We start from the raw sequence: 20,469 nt of genomic DNA on the forward strand, positions 1-20,469 counted from the left end.
CTTACCTAGTTACCCCCAATGGTAACATCTTGCAATATTATACCACAATGTCACAACCAGGATATTCAGATAGCTGTCATCCACTGATCCTACACTCCTTTGATTGTGTGGTAGTTCTGTGAAATTTCGTCCCATCTGTAGTTTTCATGTAGCCATCGCCACAGTCAAGGCACAGAACGCTTCACTTCCATCACCACAAGGAACCCTTGTGTTGCCTTTTATAACCACACCCACTTCTCTCCTGTCTCCCAAACTCCATCCCTAATCTCTGGCAACCACTAATATGTTCCTTACTTATATAATTTTGTCATTACAAGAAAGTTATAGATATTGAATCACACAGTATGTAAACTTTTAGGATTGGTGTTTTTCACTCAGCATTATTCCCTGGAGATCATCCAAGTTGTTGCATGAATAATTTGTTTCTTTTATTGCTGGGGAGTGGTCTATGGTATGGATGTATCACAGTTTAGTTATTCACCCCTTGAAAGACATTTGGTTGGTTTCTAGTTTCTGGCTATTATAAATGAAACTGTGATGAACATTTGTGTACAGGTTTCTGTGTGAACATAAGTTTTCATTTCTCTAGGATAAATGCCCGTGAGTGCAAATGCTGGGTCATATGGCAACTGCATGATTAGTTTTACAAGAAACTGCCAAACTGCTTTCCAGAGTGGCTGTGCCATTTTAAATTCCCTCCAGCAATTCTAAGCGGTGCAGTTTCTCCATCTTCTTTCCAGAATTCGATGGTGTTGCTATTTTTTATCTTAGCCATTTTGGCAGGTGTGTAGTAATATCTTATTGTGTGTTTAAAGTTGCATTTCCCTAATGGTTAATGTTGTTAAATATTTTATCATGTGCTTATCTGCTGTCTGTGTATCCTCTTCCTGAAATGGTTCTTCATGTATTTTGCTCATTTCCTGATTGTGTTTTAATTGTTAAATTTTGAAAGTTCTTTAGATATTCTTGACATTAGTCCCTTGTTGGTCGGATATGTGGTTTGCAACTCATTTTTTTTTTAAAGAGACAAAGTCTTGCTATGTTGCCCAGGCTGAAGTGCAGTGGCTATTCACAAGTGCTATCTCACTATTAATCAGCAGGAGCTTTCACCTGCTCTGTTTCTGACCAGGACCTGTTCGCCCCTCCTTAGGCAACCTGGTGGTCCCCTACTCCCAGGAGGTCACTATACTGATGCAGAATTTGGTGGGTCAGCATAGCGCACTACAGCCCAGAACTCCTGGGCTCAAGTGATCCTCCTGCCTAAACCTCCCGAGTAGCTGAGACTACAGGTGCGCACATTAAGGAGTAAGACAGTAAAACGAAATAAGCAAAAATTAAAACAAATACATGTATTTGTTTTAGTTTTTTACTTGGTTGGGGGAAAAGAGAAGAGGATGGGAAAAGAGGGGAAGAGGTGAGAGGTATAATTTGCAAAGATATGAGTAATGGTTCCCCATTTTTCATAGCATTGTGTATATTGGCAGTAGTGAGGCAGTGAATTCAAGAATACAGGGATCTCATGAAGTGTCTGAGGGCCTCAAAATAAAGCACACTCATCTGCGAAGTGCTGTTTATCCCCTGACCTGGTGCAGTCAAGTCTGGTGCTAGAGCACATGCCATGGAAATTTCCTTCTCTGAGACTCTTTCAAGATCTGTTTCATTTAAACCACATCTCAAGAATCTCAAGATAGACATATTAAAAAGAAGGAAAATGGTGATTTGTTATTAAATCAGGAAAGCATTTAATTTAAAAAAAATTTAGAATCTAACATGTGTAGCCTCAAATCCTTGAAGCCTCATATGATATGAAAAAAATTACCTTGGTTCAAAACAATTGTTGGAATAATTAAATATTCTTAAATCTATCTTCTTCAGAAAAATCTTTTAAGTTAGAAATGTGAAAATGAACAGTTTTACAGACCAGGCTAGAGAACTGTCTGTGAATATATATTAAAATCACTATATTTGATTAATACACATCTGTGTGAGCCCAAGAGTAAAGCAACATGCTGAGCTTATATAATATTTACTCATGCTCTTGTGTTATCTCCTAAAGCCCAGAAGACCCAGAACTGGGGCTGTCACTGCCTTCAATAGAATTATCATAGCTTAATTTCCCCCTTATCTCAGATTGTTCTGAACCACCTTATCATATGCATTTAATTCTCTCCATATTCACTGTGTAATAGAGAATTCAAATTAAAATCACCAAGGTAGCAAAAGTGATATACATCACATTGGACACTGATCAGACATTTTTATTTAACACAGAAAATTGCTGGTGTAAATGATATTACAATAAATATACTTCAATTTAAAATGCAAGTCACTGAGAGGAAAAACTGGGAGCCATAAAATACCTTTCCTCTCCTCAAGGTTGTCCAAAGTTGGTGAGGATGGAGGGTGGGGGGTGTGGTGTTAAGAAAAGGACAAGGCTTTGGACTGGGTTGTTATCTTTATGATGCAATTTAATCTGGGATGCCACAAGCACGTGGAGCAGGATCGTTAGGAAGTAACATCATAAAGAATCAAGAAAGGTCTAAAAGAAAACAGGAGAAACTGTCTTCAGGCTTTCTCTCTTCCATGCATACTTATGAGAGTATTACGTTAACCTGTCTGGTCATGGCCACAGGAACAGGAGATGCTTTAAGGAAGTGTTGAGTTGGGGTCCACTCAGGATGCAAGAAAAGAGACCAAACATATATTGGATATATTGCATGGGCTAGATAGTTTATGTATATCATCATATTTAATCCTTAAATAACACTGTATGATGAGGGGATATTATTCCTAATTCACAATTGAGGAAACACAAGCTAGAGATATGGAGTAAATTGTTCAAGCTCATGCAGCAAGTGAGTTTGACACCAAAATTTGACTCCAAAGCTCTCTTTCTATGACACCATGGTCACAAGGAGGGGAGCATGCCCCCTCCGAATTTCACCAAAATTCTGCAGTTCTTTTGTGGGTTGTGGCATCCAAGGGAAAGCAGAAATAGAGAAGAGAATCCCAAGACCCAGGACAACCAAGTGAGAACTAAGTGAGAACTACTCTTCTTTCTAGGGGTATCTGTTGAGTCGATCATAGAAAAACAATAGAGGAGGGCTGGGCGCAGTGGCTCATGCCTATAATCCAGCACTTTGGGATGCTGAGGCTGGCGGATCACCTGAGATCAGGAGTTGGAGACCAGCCTGACCAACATGGAGAAACCTAGTCTCTACTAAAAATACAAAATTAGCTGGGCGTGGTGGTGCACGCCTGTAATCCCATCTGCTTGGGAGGCTGAGGTAGGAGGATTGCTTGAACCCAGGAGGCAGAGGTTGCAGTGAGCTGAGACTGTGCCATTACACTACAGCCTGGGCAACAAGAGCAAAACTCCATCTCAAAAAAAAAAAAAAAAAAAAAAAAAGCAAAGCATAGAGGATACACTCTGGACACCATAGTTTGGGACTCTGAACATGAACTAGAGCAAAATCAGGGAACCAAGTCTAAAAATGATAGTTTCTGATTGCTTTGAAAAAGTGAGGACTGCCCACAGCTAGCAAGATTTCACTCAGAGTAAGTCATTTTCCTACTTGGTGGAGTTTCCAGATGAGCAGGCAAGCAACAGCCACAAATGCAGAACCTTATCTGGGCATTTGACAAGGTGTCACAAGATCACCTTGGCAATGAGGTGGGAAATGCATGCTGGACCAGGCTGCAGGCAGGTGGAGTTGTATTCTCCCTGTATTCTGCATGCATTCCAGTATACATTTGAACCAGGTTGTAGGCAGATGTTCCAAATGCATGCATCCCTCTTCTGGTGAAGTGGGCCTGAATGCTCGGAGTCAGCAAGTCCTAGCACTGGATGAGGATCTGGGCTGAGAATCAGGTTGCTGAGAGATTCTAGCAGTTGCTTTCCACAGGGTGTCTGAAGATTCCTTGCTAAGTCTCCTCCCATGGCCTAGTAGGCATGTGATGGGGGAGTTGGTTAAAGACTTTCAATGGGTCCCTTTCACCTAAAGTCCCCATTCCTTATCAGGCATTTCAGACTCCACAATCAAGCCCTGACTGCGTCCCTACTTTCTGTTAGTCTACCAGACTCTCTGCTCTCACCAAATCTGTGTTTTGGACTTGCACATTGAGGAGGCCTCATAGAAACCTGCTGTTGCCTCTTGGAGCACAAGGCAGTAAGAGAAACACTGGCCTTGGGCCCAGAGACCTGGGTTCTCTTTAGCTTTCTTTCTTCTGAAATAGTTCTTTAGTTTGTCTTTCGTGACACTGACGTTTTGTACAGGCCGATTATTTTGCAGAATGTCTCTCACTTTAGGTTTGCCTGATGTTTCCTCAGGAGGAGGTACAGGGTACGCCCTTCTGGCAGAACCAGCACAGAAGTGGGGGTGGACCCTCCTCAGTGCATCATATCAGGACATGCATGAGGTCATTATGTCCCATATTGGTGGTATTAGCTTTGATCACTTGGTTAAGGTTGTGTCTGCTACATTTGTCAGCTATAAAGATATTTTTTCCTGTGGAATTAATCAGTCTATTGTCAGGAGTTACTTTGTGACCACATACATATCTTGTTATTTCAACCCACTAGTATTAACATTCATTAGTGATTCTTGCGTAAATCAATTATTTGGATGGTTGCTAAATGGTGGTTTTCTAATTCCACTATTCCTCCTGCACTGGCATTTTACTGTAAGAAAGAGCCTTCCCCTTTCTTGCATTTGTTTGTTCATTTAATTAACCAATATATTTATCGGTTTTAAATCAGTTTAGACTCATAGACTACAAATGTATGAAATTAGTTATAATCCCTTATTTGCTTTTATGTTCAAGTTGTCCTCAGCTTTTATTGGTGGGAGACCTTACATTGGCTATGCTGTCCCTTTGACATGTGCCATTCTTTGAACACTTCCTTACTTTTTGGTACCACAAAATGTTCCAAGTTTATCTTGTGTTTTCTATCCGCAGCCCCAGATTCAACCATTTTTCTAAGGAGCTCTTTTAGTACAAAATGATGCTTAGAAGCCAAACTTAGGATGCTAGTTTTTATTATGGCTACTGGGGTATAACTAGTTCCAGGCCCTCTCAGCAGACAGGGCTAAGATAGAGTTGCATGTGTATCTATATAAATATCCACACTCTATCTATCTATCTATCTATCTATCTATCTATCTATCTATCTATCTATCCACCCACCTACCTACTTACCCACCCATCCATCCATTTATCCATCTATCCACCCATCCACCCACTGTATCTATCCTTTTTACCTTATCTATTCATGAGTTCACCCTGATACCTTTAATTCCAATCCCATATCACAGGACATTTGTAACTTCTCTCTGTCCGCATTTGTAGCTTCTTTCTCCAACAGTGAAATGCTTGACTTCCATTATCTATAAGATATTTACTTATTGCTCAGTGCTAGTATACACAGAAAGTAGTTTCAGAATTGCTACCCTGTGTATCAGGAAAAAGAAATCTACTTACTAGAGTAGAATATTTGTTTAGAGTTTAATGTTTTGTTTTCCATATTTCGCAGTTGCAAGCAATGCAGCCATCAACAATCTTTCAAACATGAAAATTCCTATTTCTAGCTTCTTGTGAGGAATTAGAAGGTGTGGCCACTCTCCCCTTTGGACAGGGCATGTATGCTCCCCCAGGGCTGCTTGTCTCAAATGGCTCCCCTTGTCATTATGACAAATAATCTCTCCTTGTTCTTGTACATTTGACCTCACTTTACCTGGGTCCTTGCCATTCACAAGAGGACTGCTGCTACTAGCCACCTCTATCTCCTCTTCTCCTAGTCTCTCCTGAATGCATAGCCAATCCAGTTGTCAATACCACTGCTTCAGCACAGCCATTCTCCCAGATGTCACCAACAAAGCCATTCTCCCAGACATCACATTGTTGAACTGCACAGATGTGATTTTTCAGTCTTCATCTAACTCTAGTACTAAACTCTAACTCTTAATGCTGGGGACCCTTCATCTTTCCTGTCTTCTGTGACAGAAACTACTCTGGTTCCTCCTATTTCTTGGGTCTTCTTGAACTTCTTTGTAAGCTGATTCTCCTTTGTAAGGCTGTCAAAGCCTGGGGCTCCTCAGGGCTCATCTCTCCTTACAACTCTCTCTCTCACTGTCTCTGTGATCTCATTTACCCCTATGGATACCTTCATTTATTACCTACAGGTCACTCGCAAATGTCTCTCTCCAGTCCTGTATTCTCATAGGTCTCTCAAACTCAGCATGTGTGAAGGTAAACTTGTCTATTCCCCAGATCTGGTCCTCCTTCAGGACTCTCTCTTTCTAGTGGGTAGCACTCTCTCTTCCTCACATTCAATCCATTACCAGGTCAATTTTACCTTCTAATTACACCTTCCACTGTCAACATCCATTTATTGCCATCATCACCCTATCATCAAAAATATTGCTTCAACTCCCTCTGAACTGGTTTTTCTTCATCCGCTCTTCTCTCTCTGTGTGTGTATGTGTTGCAGGGTGGGCGCATATATTCTCATCTTCTCACAGCTCTAGGATTAAAAAGCACATTTTTCACAAATGGCCTGCAAGGCTCTCATGGTTTGCCTCTTTCTGTGTCTCTTGCTTCACCTACTGCAACATGTTCCTTTGCTCCCTGCCTGCTGGTCATTCCTCAGTGGCCACGTTCTCTTCCACTACAGAGTCTTTGCATATGCACTTTCTTAAGCCAAGAATGTTCTTTTTCTGAATCCTCTGACTCCAGCGAACTTCACCTTTAACTTAAGAAATACCTCATCATTCTCCTCCAGCTCAGTCCTTAACATCCTCAGAGAAACCTTCTCTGGACCCTCTGTCTCCATTAGAATGTCACACTGTTCACACTGATGGCACTGGGAGCGTCCCGAGTGGTATATGTCACCTTGGTAATTTTTGTCTCTGTGGGATTCAATTAGTGTTTGTCTCTTCCAGAACCACAGGGGCTACTTCTGCTCCCATGTATTCTTGCATCAAGTACAACACCCAGCAGAGATGGACACGCGATAAGAGATAAGGTGAATGAATGGAGGCTGCATGGCATGGTGGTTATGAGCACGGACTCTGAGGCAAACTGGCTCTACCACTTCCTGGCTGTGTGATCTCAGGCAAGTTATTCAATGTCTCTGAGCCTTAGCCTTAGCTTCCTCATCTGTAAAATAGGGAGAATTGCAGTACCCACCTGGTAGGGCTGTTATGAAAATTAAATCAGTTCATGTAATGCACTTAGAGCATTACCTGGTAAACAGTAAGGATGACATAAGTGTTTGTTAAATACAGAAAATAAACAAGTGCTAAATAGTTGTTAACTAAATATTAACCGACAAAGTTCAATTTGAAATAAACACAAGTGGATTATTGCTGAAATATAGGCCAATAATTAAATTATATTGATTAGAAGTAACAAACTAAATAACAGTAAACAGAATTTAAGTGTAATTCAATCTCTGTTAGTAAGTTTGTTGGGAAACAAACTTACATGTTGGGAAAACAAGCATTTACAACTGGGAATACATCCAACATCTTAAGAGAAATGTAGGCTCAAATTCTTTACATATTCAATGAATGCTTTAGGTATGTCCAAAGCTACTGACTAGTCATATGTTGTGCTGAATCATTTTCTGTCAAAAATCAGCAAAATAGGAATAAAAATTCCAAATGAACTTTTTAAAACCACCTACATCCACCACACAAATTCATCCATCAAGCCTTTGAGAATCTTCTCTGTGAGAACTTGCATAGCATGTGACACAAGCCAAAGATGTGCCCATGATCAAAGAACCACACTATAAAGTACAGAAAATCCACAGATAACACACAATTGTACCAGCCCATATCTAATTCCCAAACGTTCTTTCAAGTAAAGGAGTGTGAAAAAAACAGCTGAGTTCAACATTTTATCTCTTGAGCACTGATGACTTTGGTAATGTATTATTAACAATGAAATCTACAGATATAAGTTCCTTTTTATATAATGTACACTTTTTTCATCATAAAGGGGTCTGTTATCACAGGACTAAAGATAGTTAAAAGTTTTGATATATTATAGTGCCTCTGTCAGCTTTTAAGGTTATGTTGTTATTTCAGGAGGAAAAGGAAGACATCAACGAAGGGAGGACAATTGTAGTTTGAAGAAAGAATGCTTTTGAAAGGGGGAAAGAGTGCAAGGCCAATAAGGAGTTAGTGCTACTGCAGCAAACCAGGAAGACACTATTAATTTCTATTTAAAGTTACTAAACAAATTGCTTCAGCGTGCTTAATTTGATTTATATGCATGTAATATTGAATGAAAATTGTGAATTGTTTTAGTGAAAATACACCCACAGAAGAGAGATTTAGTTTTCTTAATGAAAAAAAGAAAGCTTGGGACCAAATTTTCATTCAGCCTTAATCATGAGTTGATTCAGATGGAGAATAAAGGCACCGTTTAAATTATCTGTCCCTGGAAAGAAGATGGGTCGGGTTATGGCTCAGTGCACAGATCAGCTGGCTGTGGGTAGCAGTGGGTGATGCCTGGCTGTGCAGAGAAGGAAAATTCACTCCACATACTCTCATGGTGGCAAGTGGGTCCACTCTGCTTTATCAGTCTCACCTCTACGCTTGAGTCCTCCCCATCTTGTCAGCCTTATGTTCCTCCTATGCACTGGAACGTGATTCTCCTCCATTGCCGGCTTTTATCCATGCTGCTTTCTCTGTATATATGCTGCCTAAACTGTGCCTGGCTAAACCTCCTCCCGGGAATTTTCCCCAACTGCAGTTGGAAGATGCCCTTCCTTTGCACCTAGTGCCACAATCACCTGCTACCGTGTGGTAGGTCTCTCACCACCTATGCTATGCAATCCTTTTGGGTAGGAGATGCAATTTAACCAACTCTATTTTCAGCAATAGTGCTTGGAAGATGCAGTAAATATCTGTGGAATGTTGAAAGGTGGCAACCCAGTGTATAACACCAACATAGGTAGAAGAGTCCATTCTGAACTTTCAAAAATGACCAAGTACTTTCCATGGAGGGATGACTGAAAATAAAGGCAAGAGGGTGATTGAGGTCATATGTGACGAAAACCCCTCTACCTACTAATATTCCAAATGACAGAAATTATATATAATATAAACATATAATGTATCCAATGTGATCAACTATCTATGCATGCCATGGTTATCATGGCGTTTGGGGACCAGGAGTACCCTGTGAAACCTCACTGGGCCATGCTGAAGCTTCTCCTGAGGCTAAAGGAGAGCCTGCAAGTACATCAAGTGTTTTAATAACACTGTGTAGGTAGACCTGTCTGAGAAGCAGCACATTCTACAAAGTAGAGTACAAGCCCTGCTCTCTGGTAAATCTCACAACAAAGACAACACCTTGTGTAAATAGAAATAGAATGGCTGAATCATATAGTAATATAGTAAATGCATATTTAACTTTCTTTTTTTTTTTGAGATGGGATATCAGTCTGTCGTCCTGATATCACCGTCTTATACTTCCACATCTTGTCCCACTAGAAGGTCTGTAGGGGCAGAAATACGCATGGAGCTGTCATCTATGACACTGTGCAGTGGTGCAATCACAGCTCACTGCAGTTCTGAACTCTTAGGCTTACGTAATCCTCTTGCCTTAGCATCCTGAGTAGCTAGGACCACAGGCATGTACCACAAAGCTTGGCTACTTTTTTTCAATTTTTGTAGAGATAGGGTCTTGCTATGTTGCCCAGGTTGGCCTCAAAGCCATCCTCTCATCTCAGCCTCCCAAAGTGTTGAGATTACAGGCATGAGCCATGCAATTGGCCATATTTAACTTTTAAGAAACTGCAAAGTTATTTTCCACAGTCATTCCACTATTTCTATCCCCACCAACAGTGTATGAAAATTCCAATTGCTTCAGGTCCTTAGCCATACTTGGTATAATCAGTTTTTAATTTTAGTCATTCTAATAGGGGTACAGTGGTATCTCACTGTGATCTTCATCTGTATTTCCCTAATGCTATGAGAAGTCATTTCCATATGTCTTCTTTGGTGAAGTGTCTGTTCAAATATTTGGCCCAGTTTTTCACTGGGTTGTTATTTTGTTTCATTTTGTTTTTTGAGACAGGGCTTTGCTTTGTTGCCTGGGCTGAAGTGCAGTGACATGATCTGGGCTCACTGCAAGCCTCCCAGGTTCAAGTGATTCTCATGCCTCTGCCTCCCGAGTAGCTGGGATTACAGGTGTGCACCACCATGTCCAGCTAATTTTTGTATTTTTAGTAGAGACAGGATTTTGCCATGTTGGCCAGGCTGGTCTTGAACTCCTGGCCTCAAATGATCCACCCACCTTGGCCTCCCAAAGTGCTGGGATTACAGGCATGAGTCATCACGCCTGGCTAGAATTTATTCCTTCTATCTTACTGCATGTTTATACCTTTTAACCTAGTTCTCTTCATTCTTCCACTTCCTCCCCAACTCATCCTTCTCAGTCTCTGTTAACTATCTTTCCACACTCCACCTCCAAGTGTTCAAATTTTTTAGCTCCCACATAAAAGTGAGAACATGTAATATTCATCTTTTTGTGTCTGGCTTATTTCACTTAAGATAATGATCTCCAGTTCCATCCACGTTGCTGTAAATGACATGATTTCATTCTTTTTTATGGCAGAATAGTATTCCATTATGTATATATACCACATTTTCATTATCTATTCATCCATTGATGGACACTTAGGTTGATTCCATATCTTTGCTATTGTGAATAGTGCTGCAATAAACATATGAGTGCTGGTATCCCTTTGATATATTGATTTCTTTTCCTTTGGGTAGATACCTTGTAGAGAGATTGCTGAATTAAATAGTAATTATAATTTTAGTTTTTGAGATATCTCCATACTGTTTTTCATAATGGCTGTTCCAGTTTACATTCTCACCAATAGTTTACAAGAGTTCCCTTTTCTCTGCATCATCACCAACATTGGTTATTTTTTGTTATTTTAATAATAGCCATTCTGAATGGGTAAGATGATATTTCATGTTGGTTTTGATTTGCATTTCTCTGATGTTAGTAATGTTTAGCAGTTTTTCATATACCTGATGGCCGTTTGTATATGTTTTTTTTTTTTTGAGAAATGTTCTAAACATATCTAAACACAGAAAAGGTACAGTAAAAAACATGGTATAAAAGATAAACATGCCAGGCACAGTGACTCATGCCTGTAATCCCAGCACTTTGGGAGGCTGAGACAGGCTGACCACAAGGTCAGGAGTTCAAGACCAGCCTGACCAACATGATGAAACCCATCTCTACTAAAAATACAAAAAATCAGCCAGGCATGGTGGTGCATGCCTGTAGTCTCAGCTACCCGGGAGGCTGAGACGGGAGAATCGCTTGAACCCGGGAGGTGGAGGTTGCTGTAGGCTGAGGTCACGCCACTGTACTCCAGCCTGGGTGACAGAGCGAGACTCTGTCTCAAAATATGTATACAAACACTATACTTTGATAGGACACTTACCATGAATGGAGCCTGCAGGACTGGAAGTTGTTCTAGGTAAGTCAAGGCGTGAGTCAATGTGAAGGACTACAATATTACTGTAGACTCCTACAGACTTTATAAACATTGTTTATTTAAACTACACTAAATTTTAAAAAATATTTTTCTTTCTTCAATAATAAATTAACTTTAGGTTACTATAACTTTTTTACTTTATAAACTTGTCAACTTTTTAAACTTTTGGATTCTTTTGTAATTATACTTAGCTTAAAACACAAACATATTGTACAGATATACAAAAATATTTTTCATCATATCCTTATCCTATAAGTTTTATTTTCAAATTTTTACTTTGTAAATTTTGTTAAAAATTAAGATACAAACACACATATTAGCCTAGGCCTACACATGATCAGGATCATCAATATCACCATCTTCTACCTCCACATCTTGTCCCACTAGAAGGTCTGCAGGGGCAGAAACATGCATGGAGCTGTCATCTATGATAACAATGCCTTGTTCTGGAATTCTTTCTGAAGGAGCTGCCTGAGGCTCTTTTACAGTTACCTTTTTTTTTTCTTTTTTCTTTTTGAGACGGAGTCTTGCTCAGTAGCCCAGGCTGGAGTGCGGTGGCGTGATCTCGGCTCACTGCAAGCTCCGCCTCCCGGGTTCACGCCATTCTCCTGCCTCAGCCTCCCGAGTAGTTGGGACTACAGGCGCCCGCCACTACGCCCGGCTAGTTTTTTTGTATTTTTAGTAGAGACAGGGTTTCGCCGTGTTAGCCAGGATGGTCTCGATCTCCTGACCGCGTGATCCACCCATCTCGGCCTCCCAAAGTGCTGGGATTACAGGTGTGAGGTTTTTTTTTTTTTTTTTTTTTTTAAACAAACAGAATAGACTCTAAAATAAGGATAAACATATAGTAAATACATAAATCGGTAACTTAGTCATTTATTACCATTATCAAGTATTATGTACTGTATATAATTGTATATGCTAGACTTATTGATTGATTAAGACAGAGTCTCGCTCTGTCACCCAAGCTGGAGTGCAGTGGCTCGATCTTGGCTCACTGCAACCTCCACCTCCCAGGTTCAAGCAATTCCCTGCCTCAGCCTCCCGAGTAGCTGGGATTACAGGCGTGCGCCATCAGGCCTGGCTAATTTTTGTATTTTTAGTAGAGATGGGGTTTCACCATCTTGGCCAGGCTAGTCTTGATCTCTTAACCTCATGATCCACCTGCCTTGGCCTCCCAAAGTGCTGGGATTACAGGTATGAGCCAACATGCCTGGCCTATGGTAGACTTTTTAGATTTTTATATGATTAGTCATGCAGTAGGTTTATTTACACCAGCATCACCACAAACATGAGTAATGCCTTGAGTCATGATGCTATAACATCACTGGTCAATAGGAACTTTTCAACTCCATTACAGCCTTGAGACCATTGTTGTACATATGGTCTGTTATTTGCTGAAATGTCATAGTGTGGCACATTATTGTATTTCCTTTCTTCTGCTTATTTTGTTTTTCATCTGTTCCTTTGTTTATTAAGGTGGAAGTTGAAATCATTGATTTGAGACCATTTTTTTCCTAGTATAATATTTTGTGTTATAAAACTCTCCTTAAGTACTACTTCGGTGGCATCCTAATTTTTTTATATATTGTTTTCACTTTCATGGAGTTCAAAACGTTTTCTAATTTCCATTTTGATTTCTTCTGTGACCCATGAGTTTTTAGAAGTATGTTATTTTATTTCCATATTTGGAGATCTTCCAGAGCTCTTTCTGTTATTGATTTCTAATGTAATTCCACTGTGGTCAGAGAATACACTTTGTATTACTTCAGTCCTTTTACATTTATTGAGACTTTTTTTTTTTTTGAGATGGAGTCTCGCTCCATTCCCTAGGCTGGAGTGCAGTGGCATGATCTCGGCTCGCTGCAACCTGTGCCTCTCAGGTTCAAGCCGATTCTCCTGCCTCAGCCTCCTGAGTAGCTGGGATTATAGGTGCGTGCCACCATACCTGGCTGATTTTTGTATTCTTAGTAGAGATGGGGTTTCACCATGTTGGCCAGGCTAGTCTCGAACTCCTGACCTCAGGTGATCCACCCACATTGGCCTCCCAAAGTGTTGGGATTACAGGCGTGAGCCACCGCACCAGGCCGAGACTTGTTTTATGGTTCAGAATATGGCTTATTTTGGTAAATGTTCTGTGTGCCCTTGGGAAGGATGTGTATTCTGTGATGTACGATGCAGTGGTCTATAAATGTCAATTAGGTCAAATTGTTTAATAGTGTTGTTCAAGTCTTCTATTAATTTTCTGTGTGCTTATTCTATTAATTACTGAGAAGAGCATTAAAATAGCTGACTCTAAATGTGGGTTTGTCTATTTCTCCTTGCAATTCTATAAGTTTTTGCTCCTTATATATTTAGAAGTTATATTACTAAGTGCAAAAAGCGTATTACTTCTGCTTAAAGCATTAACCCCTTTATGATTATGAAATGACCTTATTTATCCCTCGTAATATTCACTCCTCTGAAATCTACTTTCTCTGATACTACTATAGCCACTCCAGCTTTCTTTTAATTAGTGTTAGCATAGGACAGTTTTCTGTTCTCTTACTTTTAACCTATTTGGGTTTCTATGTTTAAAGTATGCTTCTTGTTTATAGTTGGGTCTTGCTTATTTTATTGAATCTGGCAGTCTGCCTCTTTGCAGAAGTTGTTAGGCTACTTATATTTAATGTGATTATTGATATAGTTAGGTTTAAATCTCTTATGTTGTTTTCTGTTTGTCTCATCTGTTTTTTGTTCCCTGTTTCTTCTTTTTCTTCTTTTGAATTAACTGAGTATATTCCAATTCTATTTTACTTCCTCTGTATGCTTATTAACACTAACTGCTTCATTTTAACAGTTGCATTAGAGTTTAAAACATATCTTTAACTTCTTACGGTCTATCTTTAAGTGATGTTATACCACTTTATGTATATTCCCTTTTACCCCCTCAGCCTTTATTCTACTGTTATCATATATTTTACTTCTACATAGGTTATAAATCCCACAGTGTATTGTTACTTTTGTTTAAACTGTTAATTACCTTTTAAAGAAAATTAATCAATAAAAAATATTACATAATTGCCCCATGTGGTTACCATTTCCAATGCTCTGTATTCCTCTGTGTTGGTCCATGTTTCTGTTTGGTATTGTTTTCCTTCTGCCTGAAGAATTTAGCATTTCTTGTAATGCAAGTTTGCTGGTGGTGAGTTCTTTCAGCTTTTGAGTATCTGAAAATGCCTTTACTTTGCTTTCATTTTTGAAAGATATTTTTGCCGGATATGGAATGGATATAGAATTCTAGGTCGACAGTATTTTCTTTCAGTTCTTTAACAATGTTATTACACTAAATTCTTTTTTGGTAAATTCAGTAACAAGATATCTGCTGTCATCTTTATTTTTGTTCTGTGGTTGCTTTTGACTATTACCAGTTTTGAGAAATTTGATTATTATATATTTCAGTGTTGTGTTCTTAATGTTTCTTGTGTTTGGAGTTTGTTCAGATAGTTGGATCTATGGGTTTTCATAAAATTTGGAGAAATTTCAGTCATTATTTCTTCAAATATTTTTTATAGTTCTTCCTTTGTTTTCTCCTTCTGGGATTCCAATTCCAAGTATATTAAGCTGCTTCAAGTTCTCCCATATCTCATTGTTATTCTTTCTTTTTTAAAATTTTTTCTTCCTGTATTTTTAGATAGTTCCTATTATTATATCTTCAAGTTCACTAACCTTTTCTTCTGTAATGTCTAATCTGTTTTTTATTGTTTACAGTGTATTTTTCATCTCACAGGTTGTAGTATTTAATTCTAGATGTTTGATTTGGGTCCTTTTATATTTTCCATATCTCTGCTTAACTTGAACATATAGCACGTAATTATAATAACTGTTTTCAAGTCTTTGTCTGCTAATTATAACATCTGCATCAAATCTGGTTTGGTTTCCATTGGTTCATTTTTCTCTTCATTATGAGTATGGGTAGAGACTTTAAATCTTTTGTCACAGAACACCAAATTGTCCTCAAAATTTATCCTATTACTACCAGTACAGTCCTACTACTGCCAGTGCTTCTTTATTCTGCCAGCACTGAATTTGGTCCATCTTTAATCTTTGCCAGTCTCACAGGCTAAAACTATTTAATCCTGCAACAGATATTTTTTGAGCACTAACTATAAGCCCAGTGGCAGATGGTGGCAATTCTGTGGTGTTCCAGCAGCCACAGGAGATGCCCTCATGGTGGTGCTTATCACTTTGTATAGTTTATCACATTTTTATTTGCACTTTCTTTGATTATTAGTGATTTTAAGCATCTTTCCCTAAATTTGTTGGCCATTTATACTTCCTTTTTGGTATACTGTCTAAAAATGCCCACCAACTAGTTTTAATGAATTGTTTGAATATTTTTTATTCCTATTATATACTAAGCTATTTATTTATCAAGGATAGACACTCACTTTCACTTTTTAAATAAAAATGTTTTTAAAATAAAGATATTTCCTTTAAAATAAACTAATACTTATGCATTATTTCTTTGAAGAAATGATTTCCACGTTACTCAAATACTTTTTGCTATATTAAAAGTAAATAGGAATCGATTCTGGTATAAAAACAATGTCCTTAAAGGCAAACTTTTACAAACAATATAGAAACACAAAATACATATATGAATACATAATACATTCATAAATATACAAGTAAATAATTTCATATATACTTGATAGCCAACAGATACATTACTTACATTCTTCAGAAACAATCATGCAGATTATAAATGTCACTTTACTCCTTTAATAATGAAATAGAAAGTCAAGGAGATGAAACATCCTCAGATTATATATTTTCAGCTGATTAAATATTTCTGTCAAAGTCATGCCATCTGTATTGGAAATGCCCTATATACAAGATTATTAATTTGTAATAATCTAAGATATATTCTTTAAAATGAGAAAATGTCAAAATGCCCGTTGTCAAGCATTTGCTTACCCTCTGAAGAGTATCAGGAGCTTTCTAAGGCACATGCAACCTATTCATCTGGCTGTGTAGGTAGATGTTGGGAGTACCAGAAAGGATGCCCTGATTGTGGCACAGGTTCTATAGAGCGCCTGTTGTCATTCATTGCCAATGTGAGGTGGGCAGGGAGGGCAGACCTTGGGATGTGTTCAGGTCTATGCAAGGTGTATGACTTGTATACATGTCACAAGACTATAAGCATCAACCCTTTGAATGTGATGAAAAAAAATGCCTCTAGTTATGCTGTGAATAAATAAACTGAGCTGTTTTAATAATAGTGATGCCAGCAGCCAGAAAAGCCCCATGAAGCCTAACCTGTCAGTTCTTCTGTTGGACTCAGGGCCCCCTGACTGACCTGTTTGGTGTAGGTGATCTCTGGCCACCTCAAACAAGCGCAGGTGCATGTTGGTGATGGGGTTAAAGGAGCCACAGGCCAGGAGAACCACAGGGATTCGGCTCTTCATCTTGTCCGGCACATCCACACCCGTTGCAGTGGCCACCCTGCTTTTATGGGGACAAAAGCTCATGTCAGGGAGTTAGCACTGAGACAATTATCCAGATCAGTCTCTCTAAACCATACACAGACCGTTACTTCTCAACTTGTAAGATGACTGAGGAGGCCATTAAAACAACATTTAAGGAGGGTTTGCCATGGGCCATGAAGTACGCCAAGTGCTATGCCAAGGTATATCCTTCTCTTGCCAAGTCCTTTTTAACAACCCTGAGTGGTTACTCATACAGCTCAGGGACCTTAGAAGCTACTGGGCCAGGACTGGAACCCAGGCAGCCTGATCCCAGAACCCATGTTCTGTTCTGAACTTCTATATCCTCCTTGGGCTCCGACAGATCACCCTGGGGTCAGAAGGAGGGCTAGAAGACCCCCACAGTGTCATTTCTGGTAATCCTAATAGATCTCACAAGGTCCTAGAGTAGATTAGCACTTTTAAAATACTTTTTACTTTGAAACAATTTTAGACTTATTGAAAAAATGTTACAAAATTTATACAAAATTTTTTATACTCTTTATCCAGATTCCCCAATGTTAACATTTTACCACACTTGCTTTATCATTCACTCTCTTTCCACACACATACATACCTGTTTATAAATATTTTTTCTGAAATGTTTGAGAGTAAGTCATAGACATAAAATCTCTTTACCTCTAAATACTTCAGTATGTGTTTTCTCAGAATGAAGACACTTTGTTACATAACTGCAGAACAATGATTAAAATCAGGAAACCAACATTGTTACTGGACTATTATCTAATATGCAGACTGAATTCTGATCTCACATATTGTCCTTTATCTGGGGCCCAACCATTTTGAGAGGGTGCATTCCACCCTCTGACCTCACTCTGTTGAGGTTAAAGGTGAGAAGGAAACAGCCCAGGCTCCAGGACTGGCTGGCAGACACGGTTCTCTTGCCTCTGAGATGCTGCGTCCTCCAGGTGGGCCTTGGGTGACCCTCAGTTCTGCCTCTCACTGGCTGTGAGGCCTAGGGCAAACCACAGACCCTCTCTGAGCCTCAGTTTTCTAACCTGCAAGATGGGGATAAGTTACTTACTCTTACAAGGTTATAGTAAGGATAGTTACATATGGAAAGTGCCTGATACAGAAGAAGCATTTAATAAACAATCACTGTGGTTGTGATGATGACAACAATGTTGAGAAAGGTGCTGCTACTGCTGACCCTGATGGAGCAGGAGGAGAAAGGAGATGGCGGTGTTTCTGTGGTAGGCAGTGTTTAAGATGGCTCCCAGTGATCCTTCTAGAATTCACTGGTAATCTCATCCCTTAAGTATAGGCTGAAACTTGCTTACAACAAACAGAATACAGCAGTAGTGGTTACCACTTCTGAGCTAAGGTTACCAAAGGCCTCTGGCTTCCCTCTTGCTCACCTCTTTTGCTTTCTCACTTGCTCACCCTGATGCAGCCAGGAGGCAGGTTGTGAGCTGCCCCATGGAGATGCCCATGGGCCCAGGGAGTGAGAGAGACCTCTGGTGGCCAACATCCAGTGAGGAACTGGATCTCCAACAACTATGTGCATGAGTGTGGGCATGATCTTCCCCCAGTCAAGTTTTCAGATGTGACTGCAACCCTGTGAACACTGACGGAAGCTTTATAAGACAGGTTTTATAAGTTAAATTATGTCTGGATTCAAGACCCACAGAAACTGTGAGATAATAAATAAAAATAATAAATAAATGTGTTGTCTTAAGCTGCTACATTTTGGTGTAATTGGTTATGCAGTAATAGATAATACAGCAACCAACAGGAGGAATGCATTTACTGCCTTTATTGTTCATCTTGCTATGATGGTCTTAGCTGTAATCCTGTAGTTCTGGGGGCAACATGTAGAGTGCTCAGTCACAGGAACCTGGGACCCTGCTTGTATCAAAGGAAACTGTTTCAATTTGGCCCATGTTATCTCCTTCTCCAGGCTTTCATCCAGCTTCCTACTTTATATTCTAGCAACAATGAACTACCTGTTAGGACTTCTTTGTGACATCTTCATGGCTTCCTGCTTCAACCTTCTGTACAGGCTATTTTGGTTTCCTCCAACCAGAAAACCCCCCAGCACATCCCAATGTGTTAAGACCCAATTCATATGATTACATTATTTATTACTTCAATCACTATTTATCAATTACTTGCTAGGTACCTATATCAGTTAGGGATATATTAGCTGCAAATACCAGAAGCCTAACCTCAGTGGTCTAAACAAAGAGAGGTTCATTTGTTTCTAACATGACAAAAAGTCTGGAAGTAGGCACCTAATGACATTAGATCATGGGTTCAACAATGACTTGCAATTCTTTCAGTTTCTCTCTCATGGTCACAAGATTGCTGTTGCAGCTACAGCCATCATAACCTCAATAAAGGCAAGGAGGAGGAGCAAGAAGCTGTACCAGATTAGCTATTCCTCTTAATCAAGAGCACAAGAGCTTTTTTAGAACCTCCTGCAGATTTTGCTTCTGTCTCATTGGCCAGAACTAGGTTACATGGCCACTCTAGCTACGACAAAGGCTAGAAAGGCATCTATTTAGCTTGACAGCCTCTCTAGTGAGAACAGTAAGGGAAAGGGTATTGGAAACTGGATTAACTAATCCACCGTGGCTGCCACAGAGTTGGGCATACAAGTGTCTGGGTGCTGGGAGGGTGGAAGGCTGCTGAGACGGCTTCTTTGACATCTAGCTTAGGTTAACTCATATCTGACTTACCTTTAATAAATCACATGCCGCATTTTATTGAAAAAGCCTGCTTATATGTCTTTCCTATCCACTGGACAGTAAACCCTTTAGGAAAGGAAGTGGTGTTTTCTCCATCCTGGGATTTCAGCTTGAAGCACAGAGCCTGGCCCAGAGTAGGGGTCAGTGAAGACTGAAACAGGGCACTGGCTGGCTGGAGGGTGTGTACTCTGAGCTACAGTGTGAAGATGAAAAACTCTCAGCCTAGGTGGGCCGTGGTGTCTTCATACTTCCTTTGAGGCAGCAGGAATCCCCCCTACTGTGTGGGAAGAAAGCAGTCAACAAGCTGCTGCTAGCTTTTTCCCAGGGAGATTGGATGGTTTAATAAGATATTTGCAAAGTGTGCCAAGCTATTCACAAAAGCAGCCTCATGATGACTGTAACTGAAAAGGTGGCTGTTTTTTACAACTATTATGAAGTCTTTCAAAATTCTATTTCATTTTGACAAAATATACATTGTTAGAACCATTAAAACATGTAACTGTAGCATCTCAAGTAACCTGGGGGCTCTCATCCATTTTTCCAAAAGTTCCCAGAAACTGTAAATTAGAACATTTGTTTGAATGGTGGCATCAACAGCAATGAAATGTGATGCTGAGAAGGAGAATAAATGACCTTTATTAAGTGCCTCTTGCTTTTTCTTTTTTTGCTGTGGGCATACTGAGCCACACTGTTCTAATGGAGACTGTGCTCTGTCTGG

The 20,469-nt window shown here is 39.6% G+C and overlaps 1 protein-coding gene across 11 annotated transcripts in view; it reads right to left on the reverse strand.

The window, feature by feature from the left end:
* Window positions 1-20,469, reverse strand: part of NMNAT3 (nicotinamide nucleotide adenylyltransferase 3) — a 114,211-nt gene that overhangs the window by 47,645 nt on the left and 46,097 nt on the right. For 7 of the 11 annotated variants that reach the window (XM_065540000.2, XM_065539998.1, XM_065540001.1 and 4 more), the window contains one exon: window positions 16,875-17,023. In XM_065540000.2, coding sequence (XP_065396072.1) covers window positions 16,875-16,983 — 109 coding nt within the window. In that variant the 5' untranslated portion in view covers window positions 16,984-17,023. The remainder of the gene's footprint in view (window positions 1-16,874; window positions 17,024-20,469) is intronic. The other 4 variants (XM_074031161.1, XM_074031160.1, XM_074031162.1 and 1 more) reach the window with 1 other exon arrangement.

This window comes from Macaca fascicularis, chromosome 2, assembly GCF_037993035.2.
Source record: "Macaca fascicularis isolate 582-1 chromosome 2, T2T-MFA8v1.1".
NCBI lineage: Eukaryota > Metazoa > Chordata > Mammalia > Primates > Cercopithecidae > Macaca > Macaca fascicularis.